The 14,040-nt window shown below is 40.1% G+C and overlaps 1 protein-coding gene across 1 annotated transcript in view; it reads right to left on the bottom strand.

Annotated features, from left to right (window-relative positions):
• CD163L1 (CD163 molecule like 1) overlaps positions 1-14,040 on the bottom strand; it is a 170,016-nt gene that overhangs the window by 9,656 nt on the left and 146,320 nt on the right. Inside the window, exons 15-17 of the mRNA XM_076007858.1 lie at positions 12,808-13,122; positions 8,028-8,336; positions 7,616-7,933 (exon numbers count right to left, since the gene is read on the bottom strand). Of these exons, the coding sequence (XP_075863973.1) occupies positions 7,616-7,933; positions 8,028-8,336; positions 12,808-13,122 (942 nt within the window). The remainder of the gene's footprint in view (positions 1-7,615; positions 7,934-8,027; positions 8,337-12,807; positions 13,123-14,040) is intronic.

Here is a 14,040-nt window from a genome sequence, read left to right as displayed (position 1 = left end):
AGACCTGCAGACTAGATCCCCTGCATGGATTGTAAGAAAATTCAACAATTTGCAAAAAAACTGGATAACCAAAACAAAAAAATGCAAAAAGACTCCAGGACCTGGAACAAAAATTCACTAAAGAAATTGAAACAATGAAGAAAAATCTAACTGAACTCCTGGAAATGAAGAATCAATTCAGGGAACTACAAAACACAGTGGAAAGCCTGAAGCCAGGGTAGATCAAACAGAAGAAAGAATTTCAGAGATTGAAGATAACACCTTCCAATTAAATAAATCAGTCACAGTGATAGGGCAGAAAAACAAGAGAAAAGAGCAAAGCCTACAAGAGATGTGGGATTATGTGAAGAAACCTAATGTGAGGATTATAGGGTTACCTGAAGGGGAAGAAGAAAACACTCAAGGGTTAGAAAAGCTGTTTGAAGATATAATAGAGGAAAATTTCCCAGGCCTTGATAAAAATCTAGATATACAAGTTCAAGAAGCTCATAGGACCACTGGGAGATTCAATGCAAACAGGAAGACATCATGACAAGCAGTCATCAGACTGACCAAAATATCAACTAAAGAGGCCCTTCTAAGAGCTGTAAGACAAAAGAAGCAAGTAACATACAAAGGAAAGCCAATCCGAATAACACCAGACTTCTCTACTGAGACTTTACAAGCAAGGATAGGCTGGGGCTCCGTTCTTACTCTTCCGAAACAGAACAATGCCCAGCCTAGAATCTTATTCCCTGCAAAACTAAGTTTTGTATATGAAGGAGAAATCAAGACATTCCCAGATAAGCAGAGACTGAGGGAATATACCAAGATAAGACCAGCCCTTTAAGAAGTACTCAAAACATTGTTATCCACAGATCAGCACAATAAACACTCATGAATATAAATCTACTCAAAGATAAAGATCAAAGCCCAGATACCACAATGGATCAAGAGAGAAAACAAAGCAACAAAGTTCAACCCAACATAATGAACAGAAAGCTGCCTCACCTATCAGTTATCTCAATAAATGTGAATGGCTTAAACTCCCCACTCAAGAGACATAGGCTGGCTGAATGGATAAAAAAACACAAGCCAAGTGTCTACTGCCTTCAGGAAACACATCCAACCTGCAAGGATGCAGTTAGACTAAAAGTAAAGGAGTAGAGAACAATATTTCAAGCAAACGGAGGCCAAAAGAAAGCTGATGTGGTGGTGCTGATTACAGATAACTTAGTTTTTAAATCAACAAAAGTAATAGAAGAAAAAGAAGGTCACTATATAATGGTGAAGGGTACAGTTCAACAAGAAGACATTAACAATTCTAAATATGTATGCACCCAACCTATGTGCACCCAGATTCATAAACCAAACTATAATTGATCTAAACAAATGGATAAACAACAACACCATAATAGCTGGAGACTTTAATGCCCCACTGACAGCAAAGGACAGATCCTCCAAACAGAAAATCAACAAAGAAATAATGGACTTAAGCAGAACCCTAGAACAAATGGGCCTGACTGACATTTGCAGGATATTCTACCCCCAAACCACTGAATATACATTCTTCCCATCAGCTAATGGGTCATTCTCTAAGATTGACCATATCCTAGGACACAAAGCATGTCTCAAACAATTTTAAAAAATAGAAATCATACCATGTATCATTTCAGATCACAATGGAATAAAAGTATAAATCAACCCTAACAGGAACTCTCATTTCTACACAAAGTCATGGAAACTAAAGAACCTTCTGCTGAATGGTCACTTCATAAACGAGGAAATCAAGATGGAAATCAAAAGATTCTTTGATCTAAATGCCATGGAGACACAAGTTACCAAAACCTGTGGGACACAGCAAAAGCAGTCCTGAGAGGAAAGTTCATTTCCATAAATGCCTATATCCAAAAGTCAAAAACATCACAAATATATAACTTAATGAATTGTCTTAAGCACCTGGAAAAAGAAGAACAGACCAACCCCAAACCCAGCAGAAGAAGTGAAATCATTAAGATCAAATGAGAACTAAATGAAATTGACAATAGGGAAACCATATAGAAAATTAACAAAACAAAAAGTTGGTTCTTTGAAAAAATAAACAAAATTGACACACCTTTGGCTAGACTAACGAAACGTAGAAAAGAAAAATCTCTAATGAGCTCCATCAGGAACAATAAAGGAGAAATTACAACTTACGCCCTGGAGATACAAAATATAATTTATGAATACTACAAAAACCTCTATGCACAAAAACTGGAAAAAGTGGAGTAAATGGACAATTTCTTAGAAACACACAGCCTCCCTAGGCTCAATCAGGAAGAAATAGAATTCTTGAACAGACCAATATCAAGTACTGAAATTGAAACAGCAATAAAACTCCTTCCTAAAAAGAAAAGTCCTGGACCAGATGGTTTCACACCCAAATTTTACCCCACCTACAAGGAAGAACTGGTGCCTATCCTGCAGAAATTATTCCATAACATTGAGAAGGATGGAAACCTCCCCAACACATTTTATGAAGAGAACATAACCCTGATACCAAAACCAGGAAAGGATGCAACAAAAAAAGAAAACTACAGACCAATATCCCTTATGAATATAGATGCAAAAATTCTCAACAAAATCCTAGCCAGGGACAGGAGGTCATTCGAATTGGTCTGGGTAATATGGCTTGGGGATGGGGAGGAAATAATATTGAGGTTTCTGGTGCTCAATGTACTGTCATAACTAGACCTGGCTATAAAACCAAAGGGCAATATAATTAAGGTAGGAACCAATGGGGATGCAATTGTAGAGGACTTGCAGGTGAACATATGGTTCAAAGTAGGAATTTATGTATGAAAGAAATGTATGTTCTTGCCTCACTTACCATATGTGTTATAGAAATAAATGTGATGTCTGAATGGAGAAATCTTCCCTTGCCCAAACCATTGGAAAAGGGATGTACTACTCTTCATCCTATTTTAATCAGGCCTGTTAGGTGGGAACCTTGGAATTACCTAAACCCACTCAAGTGACTAATTTCAAATAGCGTAGGATAACTGGGGTAGGGGGCACCAAGAATTTATACCTTATTTAAGGATCCGTTAGATGCAGGTGTATTTGTACCCACCATTTTCTTATTTAATAGCCCATTGTGACCTGTGAGAAAAGCTAATGGGTCCTGGAAACCAACTGTGGATTACAGAAATCTCAACATAAGTAGTGTCAGCTGTATCCAGTGTGCTATTTAACAACTCAAACTGTGCAACAAGTTAAGGAAGACTGGTGTTTTGTGATTAATTTTGCTAATGCTTTCTTTTCAATTTCTACTTTGAAAAAAAGTCAGAGCCCATTTGTATTTATGTAGGACAGACTTCAATATTAATTTACTGTGCTCACACAGTATTTAAGTCTTCTGTTATTGACATAGCTGAACTTGAGGGATATTCTACATGATAATTGGCCTGCATTCTTAAAAAATGTCAAAGTCATAAAATTTAAAGAAAGATTCTGAAAGTGTTCCCTATTAAAGGAGACTAAATGGACATGACAATTGAATGCACCACATTACCTTAAATCTTTTACTTGGGACTACTGGTGAAATCTGAATAAGGCTTATGGACTAGATAATAGTATTATAACAAGTTAATTTCTGTAATTTAGTAACTGTACTATAGTTATGTATGGAAATTCTTTGAAGTGTTTTAGGGGTAAAGAGACATCACATCTGCAACCTACTTTTAACTACAATTCAGAAAGATTTTATGTATTTATGGGGAAATGGGGCAAAGAGGGGACAGGGGAGATAGAGAAAGAAAAGGAGAAAATGGCATAATACTAAATCAGGGAATATGGGTAAAGGTTATCTGGAAATTCTTATACTACTCTTACAACTTTTCTGCAATTATCAAATTATGTAAAAAGAAAAAGAAACAAATACGAAAACAACAAAAAAACAAAGGTGAAAAGTCAGAGAGAACTCATTCTCAGGAGATCTTCACTGTAAGAAATGCTAATAACATCAAATCATAAAACATTTAGGAGAAACGTAAGAAGTGATGTATAAAACCATCAAACTCTCACTTTTCGCTGATGATATGATATTATACCTAGAAAACTCCATGGACTCTTCCAAGAGACTCCTAGACTTGAACTGAATTTGGTAAAGTTTCAGGTTATAAAATCAATATACACAAATCAGAAGCATTCATATATGCCAAGAACCATCAAGCAGAAACTCAAATCAAAGACACAATACCCTTTTCTATAGTCCCAAAGAAAATTAAATATCTAGGAGTATACTTAACAAAAGATACAAAAGATTTATACAAGGAGAACTATGAAACACTAAAAAAAGAAATTGCAGAAAATTTAAACAGATGAAAACATCTACCTTGTTCATGGATTGGTAGAATCAATATAGTTAAAATGTCAATATTACCTAAAATGATCAACAGATTCAATGCAATCCCCATCAGAATACCATCAGCATTCTTTACAGATCTAGAAAAAATAATTTTTCACTTCGTATGGAACTAGAAAAAACCTTGTATAGCCAAAGCAATCTTAAATAAAAAGAACAAACTGGGAGGCATCAGTCTTCCTGACTTCAAGCTGTACTATAAAGCAATAATAGTTAAATAAGCCTGGAACTTGCACAAGAACAGAAGCCTGGATATCTGGAATAGATCTGAGATACCAGAGATGAAACCATCAGTATACGGTAATCTAATCTTTGATAAAGCTGACAAAAATATATAATGGAGAAAAGAATCTTCAATAAATGGTGCTGGCAAAACTGGTTAGCTACATGTAGAAGAGTGAATCAGGATCCCTACCTTCTCACCTCTCACAAAAATTCACTCAAGATGGATAACAGACTTAAACTTAAGGCATGAAACCTTAAGAATCCTAGAAAAAGATGTTGGGAAAACCCTATCAGATATTGGCCTAGGCAAAGAATTTTTGAGGAAGACCCCCAAGGCAATCACAGCAGCATCAAAAATAAACAAATGGCATCTGATCAAATTAAAAAGTTTCTGCACAGCCAAGGAAATCATCAGTAGAGCAAATAGATAACCCACAGAGTGGGAAAAAAGTATTTGCTCTCTACACCTTTGATAAAGGTCTAATAACAAGAATCCATCTAGAACTCAAAATAATTAACAAGAAAAAATCAAACAATCCCATCAAGAAATGGGAAACGTCTCCAAAGAATACAGAATAATGGCCTGCAAACATATAACAAAATGCTCAACATCACTAATCATCAGAGAGATGCAAATCAAAACCACAATGAGATTCCACCTAACCCTAGTGAGAATGACCTATATCAAGAAATCCCAAAACAACAAATGCAGGTGAGGATGCAGAGAGACAGGAACACTCTTACACTGCTGGTGGGACTGCAAATTAGTGCAACTTTTGTGGAAAAGAATTTGGAGATACCTCAAACAGCTAGAAATAGAAATACCATTTGACCCAGCAATACCATTGTTGGGCATCTACCCAAAAGAGTATAAGACATTCTATTATAAAGACATCTGCACCCGAATGTTTATGGCAGCACAATTCACTATTGCACAGTCATGGAAACAACCCAAGTGGCCGTCAATTCATGAGTGGATAAATAAAATGTGGTATATGCTCACAATGGAATATTACTCAATCCTAAGAAACGACAGTGAGCTAGCACCATTTACGCTATTCTGGATTAAGCTTAAGCCTGTTATCCAAAGTGATGTGACACAAGACATGGAAAATGGGCACCACATCTATTCGCCATCAAATTGGTACTGACTGATTAAAACTATGGTTCTCAAATGGTGGTGGTGCTCACCAGGGATTCGGGGATGGGGGCATCTTAGGGATGTTGCCAGCATTTTGGAGGGGAAGGACATAACTCGAACTCTTCTTAGGGAGAGACAAAGATATACAATGTAACCAAAATGTCAAAAACAAACAAACAAAAAAGAAAAAAAACCCTTTTCATCAGGTGGTGGGCAGGTGGGTGGGGGAGAAGAAGGGTGTGCACTTACATAATGTGTGCGGTGTGCACCACCGGGGGATTGGACACACTTGAATCTCTGGCACATGGTGGGGGGGGAGGGTAGGGGCAATATTTGTAACCCTAACAATATTTGTACCCCCATAATATGATGAAATAAAAGGAAGAAAAAAAAGGATGTATAAAGCCTCTGAGAGAAATTAAAGAATTAATGAATGGAGGTATATATCACATAAATGAACTTAAAGACTTGGTATTTTCAAAATCAATTATTCTCAAATTTATATGTAGATTAAATCTAATCTCAATTGAATACCATTATGCTTTTTTTGGGTAGAAAATGATAAGTTGATTTTAAAATTTATATAGAAGCACATAAGACCAAGCATGACTTTACACATGGTAAGCAAAGGAAGAAAGTTGGAGGAGCTACTTTAAAGTAACTCCTTACAGTTGTACAGATTTACCATGAAGACACAATAATTAAGAAAGTATAGTATTGGTGCAAGGATAGACAAATGATAGAATGGAACAGAATAGACTTTAGAAAAAGACTCAGACATACTTGCACTGTATTTATTACAAATGCTGCACTGTAATGAGGAAAAGAGTCTTTTCAGGAAAGAATTCTGAGTCAACTGGATAGCTGTATAAAAACATGAAACTTGACCCCAAATTATATCATACACAGATATCAATCTGTACAATTATATACAAAATAAAAGTAATTAATCTTCTATAAGATACTCTTGGAGAATATTTTTACAATATTAAGGTAGGCAAAGTTCTCTTAAAAAGGATTTCTTATATCTCATTTGTTATATCTTACCTTTATTTCTTACGTCTCATGGACTAAGTGCACAGGAAAAAGTTAATAAATTGTGCTTCATTAAGATTAAGAACTTGGCTCATCAAAGAACACCATGCCAATAAGCGAGTGAAAAATAAAAGGCCAAGGGGTCAAATACACAAAATAAATACACCCATATTTGCACCAAAAGTCATTGTCACAGTAATTGAAACATTTTTATTTGTAATGGTCAAGAACTGCAACAACTCAAATCTCCCCCACCAGTTGAATGGTTTGATTCGTGGGCATGAGGTCAATTCGATGGACTACTCTATAGCAATAAAAATGAATGAAGTGCTACTGTAAACAACAACATGGATGAATCCCAAATGTAATATTGAGTCAAAGAAGTTAGGCACAAAAGAGGACATATTGAGTGATTTTATATCCATCATGACAAAAATATCCTTTGTTAGTAGAAGTTAGGGAGTGATTTTCTTTGGAGAGGAAGGAGGGCATAGTGCCTGGGGGGTATGTAAGTGACTTCTGGGGCTGGCTAATGCTCTCTTTGTAGATCTAGGCTGGGGCATTTGACTGGGCTATGTACTTATTGTTTATATGTTGCTCTCCATGTATTACACTTGAATAATAATGTTCATTTAAAAAATATTATTCCTCTTAGCATTTCTTGACCTAAAGTGAAAGATGAATGAACAATGAGAAGAACCACTTTTCACCACAGAATGTCTCACTAATGTCTCACTTTTGAGGTCAGTTTTTCACATTCTCTGCTCTTAGGGACATTTTGCTTAAGGAGCATCCTGAGTACCAGTCAGCCCTCACCTCTCTCTTACCTGAGCAGACCACAGAGGCCGTGTTTCCACGGTTACAGTCGGGAACACCCAGGGCAGTCACGGGGCAATGCCACAGGAAGGGCTCAGCCCCTGAGCAGTGAAATCGGTCTTTCCAGACCCCATCACCTCCTTCCACAGAGTATGCTCCTTTTGGGGTAGAGATGGCGACTCCACAGCCCAGTTGACGGCAGACGACATTGGCGTTGGCCATACTCCAGTGGGAGGCACAGAGCGGTCTCCAGACTCCAGAAATATTCATCTCCACTTGTCCCTCACACTGAGAGGTGCCATTTTTCATGAGCCGGACTTCTGTGTAATCTGGTAGGAGAAGTCAGGAATTCAGCAAAATTTCATGTTCTTCTTAACCCCAGCAGAGTGTGCAGGGAGGTTAAAGTCCTGCCCTGAGTCTCACCTAAACAGACGATTTGAACAGCCCCACTGTGGTGGCAAGTCCCTCCAGGACAGGGCGCTCTCGGGCAGAACCAGAGGCTAGACTCCTGCCCCTCGCACTGGAACTCTTCAGCCCAGACCTGTCCACTGGCCCCTCTGAAGGGCACGTGCCCCAGGACGGACACAGCCTTGCCACACCCCAGCTCTGCACAGATGACCTGGGCAGTGGAGAACGTGAAGTTCCCATCAGAAACTGGAGTCCAGCCTCCACCAGAATTCACTTCTACTCGTCCTGAGCAGGGTCCATTTCCTCCAGCCAGCTGCACAAATCCTAAGAGAAAAAATGAGCACACCGAGTGTCCATGATCCTGGCTTGTCAGTATGAAATGACATATTACAGGTAATGATGGGAAAGCTTTTTTGTTTTTCTCCAGGGGTGGGTCATGGGGAGAGGATTTGACTGTTGGTGTCAGAATGGAACTTACATGAGCAAGTTTCTGAAGACAAATTCAGGGGGAATTTCAAGGGTCAGTTCAGAATGGCTGAATCGCAACACACACACACACATGCTCACTTACATACACACATATATATGTATGTATATGTATGTGTGTGTATATATCCTTTCGTAAGGATACATTATCCTACGTATTAAAAGGATATCTATCTCTCTAAAAATCCTTGTAAAACTCTACATCTTTCCACTGAAGGTGAACGCTGATTTCCAGTGTAATACAGAACCCTTCCAAGGAAACTCTGCATAATTTTTTGATGAAAATTGGAAACATTTCTGAGAAGAAATAGATCATCCAGTGTAGTTCTCAACTTTACCATTCTACTCTTCACAGATCCATGGGCCCCTCGTCCTTTTACAGCCTGAGAGGGCGGTGATGAGAGTAAAATTCACACGGTGAATGTTCCTAGGGCAGCAGCCCAGTGTCGGGCGCTGCGTTGGGCAGACTCCCTGAGGTGACCCAGCAGGACCATCGCTGCCAGCTCAGCCATCCATTTACTCATCTTAAGAAAAGCATTTCTTGAGCATTTCCATGTTGTAGGCACTGTATTATGAAACAACAGACACGCCAAAGCCTTGGAATAGTGTTTGAAAAATACATGATTCAGAACTCTCGGCCAACCATCAACACTACACAGAGGTCATCGCCATCTGTCATTCTCAGGGATTCAAGAACTTTGTTGCAAATGATGACACAGTCTGGGTGTGATTCAGGTTCAGGTGTCCATTGTCCTCCCAAATCAAGAGCACCTAATTTCAAAAGATGGATATTACTATGGTCTACACAGGTCTTCAATTAAATAGGTGTTTTTTTTATATAATGGTTTAAAAACTTCATTAGTTTTAATTACAAAACTACATTTTTTTGGTAATATGTGAATAGTATATAGGAATCTAGACAGAAAATTATTCCCCTTCCTTTTCTCCATTCCCAGATGGCTGAGGTAAATAATGCTCCCAATAACTCCACAGATGTTGTCATCTGAGGTAAAATAGAATTTGGGCTCACCAGAGACAACACCTGCTTGCTTGATGCCATCTGTATTTTTATTTGAAGGTAAGTGAGGTTTCTGTACACATGAGGCCAAAGAAGGGCCCAGTGATGCAGAGCTGTTCACTGAACTCACGACAGAATCATCTGAGGGGAGTGGGTGAAAATTTCAGGGTGAAGCCTGGGTTTACACTGGTGGCTACTGTCCAGCCCCTTGTCCTTTTAATGGAAATCAGTCTTCCTGACTTGACTTGGGAAATGTTGGGACACATTTCTAAGCAGAGGAAATGATGGAGGAAAAGCAATTTTACCAAAGACCACTGAATTTAGAATTAATATCTTTAACCTAATACCACAGAAACCCCAAAGGACCAACATAACAAAAACTAAAAGTAACAAAGACCCTAAAATTCAGAATCAGTGTCTTGCATTCTAGAGAACCAGGCTCATATTTTTGTGTTATAAATTATAAGAGATACAGACACACCGTTACTTTAGTCAAAAAAGGAGGAAGGCACCCAGGCCCAGACTAAGCAAGATGTGAGTCTTCTCTAGTGATATAAAGCAAGACTGAAAAGGACTTACGGTTCCTGGGTGTGTGTTTGGCACATGATCATGAAAGGCCTCTTTGTCAGCTACCCTTGGAGTGGCTGAAAGATGGGAGGTTTCCAGGAAAGGCCTGGGGGCTCTGATTTCTTTCTAAGCAAAGAGGGTACTACACCCCTTCAGCTATATAGCCTAAATCCACTCTCTCTTTCTTTTCCTAGTGTCTTATTTCTCCAATATTCTAAACTTTCTGATGTTGGCCTCCTTCTAGGATAAGATTAAAGAACAACTATAAATAAATTGGGGATCCTTGAGCACTGTGTCCTTATTTTACACCAGAGAAGACAGAACCCAGGGAGGGTAAGTGACTTGTTCAAGGTCACAGACTTAGGGCATAGGGTTGGTGTCCAGACCTATCCTTTTGTGTCTTTGTTTTATGACTCTCAATGACAACTCTCCATCCCAAGTGTCTGCACAGTGTTTCCTCTTCCTTCAGGGCCAGCGTTAAGTGTATATCATGTCCCACCCTCCTTGGCGAGTCACCTCTTGTCCCATAGGTAACCTCCAGTTTCCAAACTTAGTCTATCTGCAAGAGAGACATCAACCTGTGGCACAGGAGGATCTCAGAGGGACGGGCTGTCAGGAAACTGTTCTTTCAACACCTATGCATCTGGGAGAGCCTCAATTTTCTATATATCAGCTTCTCCTGAGGGATCTTTGGCAAGAAGAAATGTCCCCTCTTACCTCTTCTCAGTATTAAAGCTTTAGTGCTTAATTTTATCCAGAGGCAAGAGAGAGCAAGAATGGCCAGATTGGTTTCATCATCTTTCATCTAGAACATGCCTTTACTTCTTTCCTCATAACCAGATTGCATCCTCTATTCTGCCTTTGGCTGTGACTCATCTAACTCTCAGGTCCTCTGACCATAAGCCTCACCTGCCTGTGTGTCCATCTGGCTTCTCGTCATCTATCGCTCCAGGCTCCTATGATACTGTTAGGACAGGAGCACTGTGTTGCCTGAGATGCTGGGACTGTCTTTATTGGATGTGGCATATAGCCATGCAGAGACCCACAAAGATCAAAGCACCTTCTTTGAAGATCAAACTTGCCCTCTGCCCTTGGGTTGCCCATCCACCTTTGAAAGCCAGAAATGGTCAGCATGGTCTTCTGGTCAAGGGGCAGTAAGGAGAAGAAGAGTGGTCACTAGAAGCCATGAAATAGGTGAAAATCAATCCTCTGATCAGGATATGATGAAAATGGGGAAAGAAGGGAGGCTTCACAGGAGGCACACCTAAACTTTCTGCACAGGGCTGATGTTTAGGTAGGAGAAAAGGATTTGAAAGCAATATTGAGAGTCCACTTTCACATTGTCTTATTCAAAATAAAAACATCTTTTCGGAACGTTACATCTTCTAGGAACTTTGGTAGGTGCTGGGGATGTAAATTGCAATAAAACAATGTTCTTATCTTTGCTGGGCTTTTCTTCTAGTGGTGAGAAAACAAGCAGACAGATTTAAGCCCTCCGAAAAGTTTTATGAGAGAGCTGGATAGCACAAAGGAAGGGAAACTGCCCTTTAGGAGGGCTACTACTATATATAAATCAACACCTCTGAGGCAAAATGAAATTGCAGTCAGATAAATCCTTGTGTGTCCTTAGGGAAGTCATTTAATAAAATGTCATCACCAGGACTCTTCCTTCCTGACCTCCATACCTCAACTTCCTGAGTTGAGTCAGCCTTACAACTCATTCTTCTTTCTTACAATCGGCCGTACAGAACTCACATAAATATACCCCTGGAATTCTTCACACCACACATGGAACCTCAGCACTGCTCAGACAATCCTTATGTGTCTTTTGCCATTGCCACCTCCCCCCCAGCTACTATAGGCCTCTGCACCTTCTTCAAGAATTCCATTTGTCATCTAGCTCCCATTCTTATCAAATAAATCCACCAATGCACTTCCCATATCATTGAAGCAATCAGGTATAAATTCACTTATGCCACCAGGTAGAACTCTATAACATCTTACTATAAAATATGCAAGTTAATATCAATATTTTATCGCATTCTCCATTGATTTGCCATCAGGTGGCTGAGTGTCCCTCCAAAGTTTGAATTTATACAGTTCTTGTTTTGAACCAAAAATGGAGAATGAATCTTTTCTAGTAATCATGCAAGGAGAACATATGACTCAGCATTTCATCCACAGTTCTCTGGCCCTTCCACGCAAGAGCTATGCATACTTACCTCTGAATCTGCAAAGGAGTCTCTCAATTTGACACAAATCCATAAATTCCTCTCTGGTTGGTTTAATGATATCTCATGCACCTATATACCTACTAGCCTAGTGCAAAACAATGTCTCACCCTATCCATACAGAAAAACTGAATTCAACCAAGGAAAGTACTCCAACATGCTCACTGTCACAAAAGGAGTATGTATAGTGATTTGAAGATGTTTCACTGTATAAAAAGTAAATTATAAAAACAAAATTATGAAGCTTGATTTTGAGATGACACTAGAATAAATTATCTTGTCAGGCAAGGGCACTGGAGAAGAAAAGAACAGTGATGGAGAATTAGAAGAAAGTAAATGCAGGCCATCACCCGCAGCTACCCGCAGCAGTCAGGCACCCTGGGTGGACGCTCAGACCTCTCCAGCCCATCCATCCCCTATTCCCGCAGAGACCAGACACCTGCTTCCTGTAACTTTCCATTTTGCCAACCAGTGGACACTGCGCTGACCATACCTGAGCAGGTGACCCCCGCGTCCTCAGCATGAATGCAGTTGTGCTTCCCCCAGCCCGGCGAAGGGCACTCCCACACGTGGGACTCCTTCCCTGTGCAGTTCAGCTCGTCCAGCCAGATGGGCCCCGATCCCATTCCAAAGTAAGCAGAGTACCGGGCGTCCAGGGCCTGTCCACAGCCCAGCTGTCTGCACACCACGTGGGCATCGCTCAGGTCCCAGCTGTCGTCACAGATGGTGCCCCAGGAGCCCTGGTGGTAGATCTCCACTCTCCCGGCGCAGCGACTGCCCCCGTCCGCCAGGCGGAGCTGTTGGCTCTCTGAGGAGAGACAGAGCCATGTCAGTGGGGCGTTTACGCAGGAAATGAGAAGGGTTTCTGGTCCTGTGGGACTTCTCACCTGAGCAGTTGGCAGCGCTGTCCTCTGAGGCTGCAGGGGCTGCTGGGTCAGACGGGGAGTCGCTGCACTGGGGCAGCAGCTGGGTCTGGTGTCCTACAGAGAGGGTTAGAGAGCAGGAAAGTGGATTCAACTGGAAATAATCTAGTGAGCATAAAAATAAATAAAAAAATAAAAAAAATAAACTTCAGGAACATCAAAACGCAAAAAAAAAAAAAAAAATCTAGTGAGCAGTCTGAGATCAAAGCTGTTGCATAGAGCCTGTCACAGTCAACCTTCTGGTTTGTAGAATTCTGCACAGGATCTGAAAAGAGAGAACTGTAAGCGTCAGAATCTCTACCTTGATTAGTCAACAGTGTCTTTCTCTGAGTGAATTCAGTTCAAGAGTAACTGGAATGGCTCAGCAGCTGGATTTATTAATATTTCTTGTAAACCACACACACACTTCAGTGCCAGTGACCTGGAAGATGGGAGGATTAGAGCAAAGGGAATGGCATCAAGAACTGGGGTGAGCTCATCAGAAGCCTCAGGCAGTAGCATGAACCCAGGAATAATCCGAATTGTTCCTCTTAGCCAAGTAGTGGCTTACACTTATAGTCCCATAGACTCAGGAGGTGAATTCAGGGGATTGCTTGAGCCCAGGAGTTCAAGACCAGCCTGGGCAACATAGTGAGACCCCTCTCTCTAAAAAGAAAAAAAAAAAAGAAAAAGAATTATTGTTCTTGGTAGTGTTATTCAGACTGAAAAAATGAATGAACACTGGGACAGGTCATGGTTTACTTCAGAATATTTCAGTTGGTATTCCGGATTTAGACTCTAGATCTAGATACTTAATTTAAAAA

The sequence above is a fragment of the Microcebus murinus genome, chromosome 10 (genome assembly GCF_040939455.1).
Source record: "Microcebus murinus isolate Inina chromosome 10, M.murinus_Inina_mat1.0, whole genome shotgun sequence".
NCBI classification, from domain to species: Eukaryota; Metazoa; Chordata; class Mammalia; order Primates; family Cheirogaleidae; genus Microcebus; species Microcebus murinus.
Note: the sequence above shows the minus strand (reverse complement) of the source record. Positions and strands in the feature narration are given on the sequence as shown.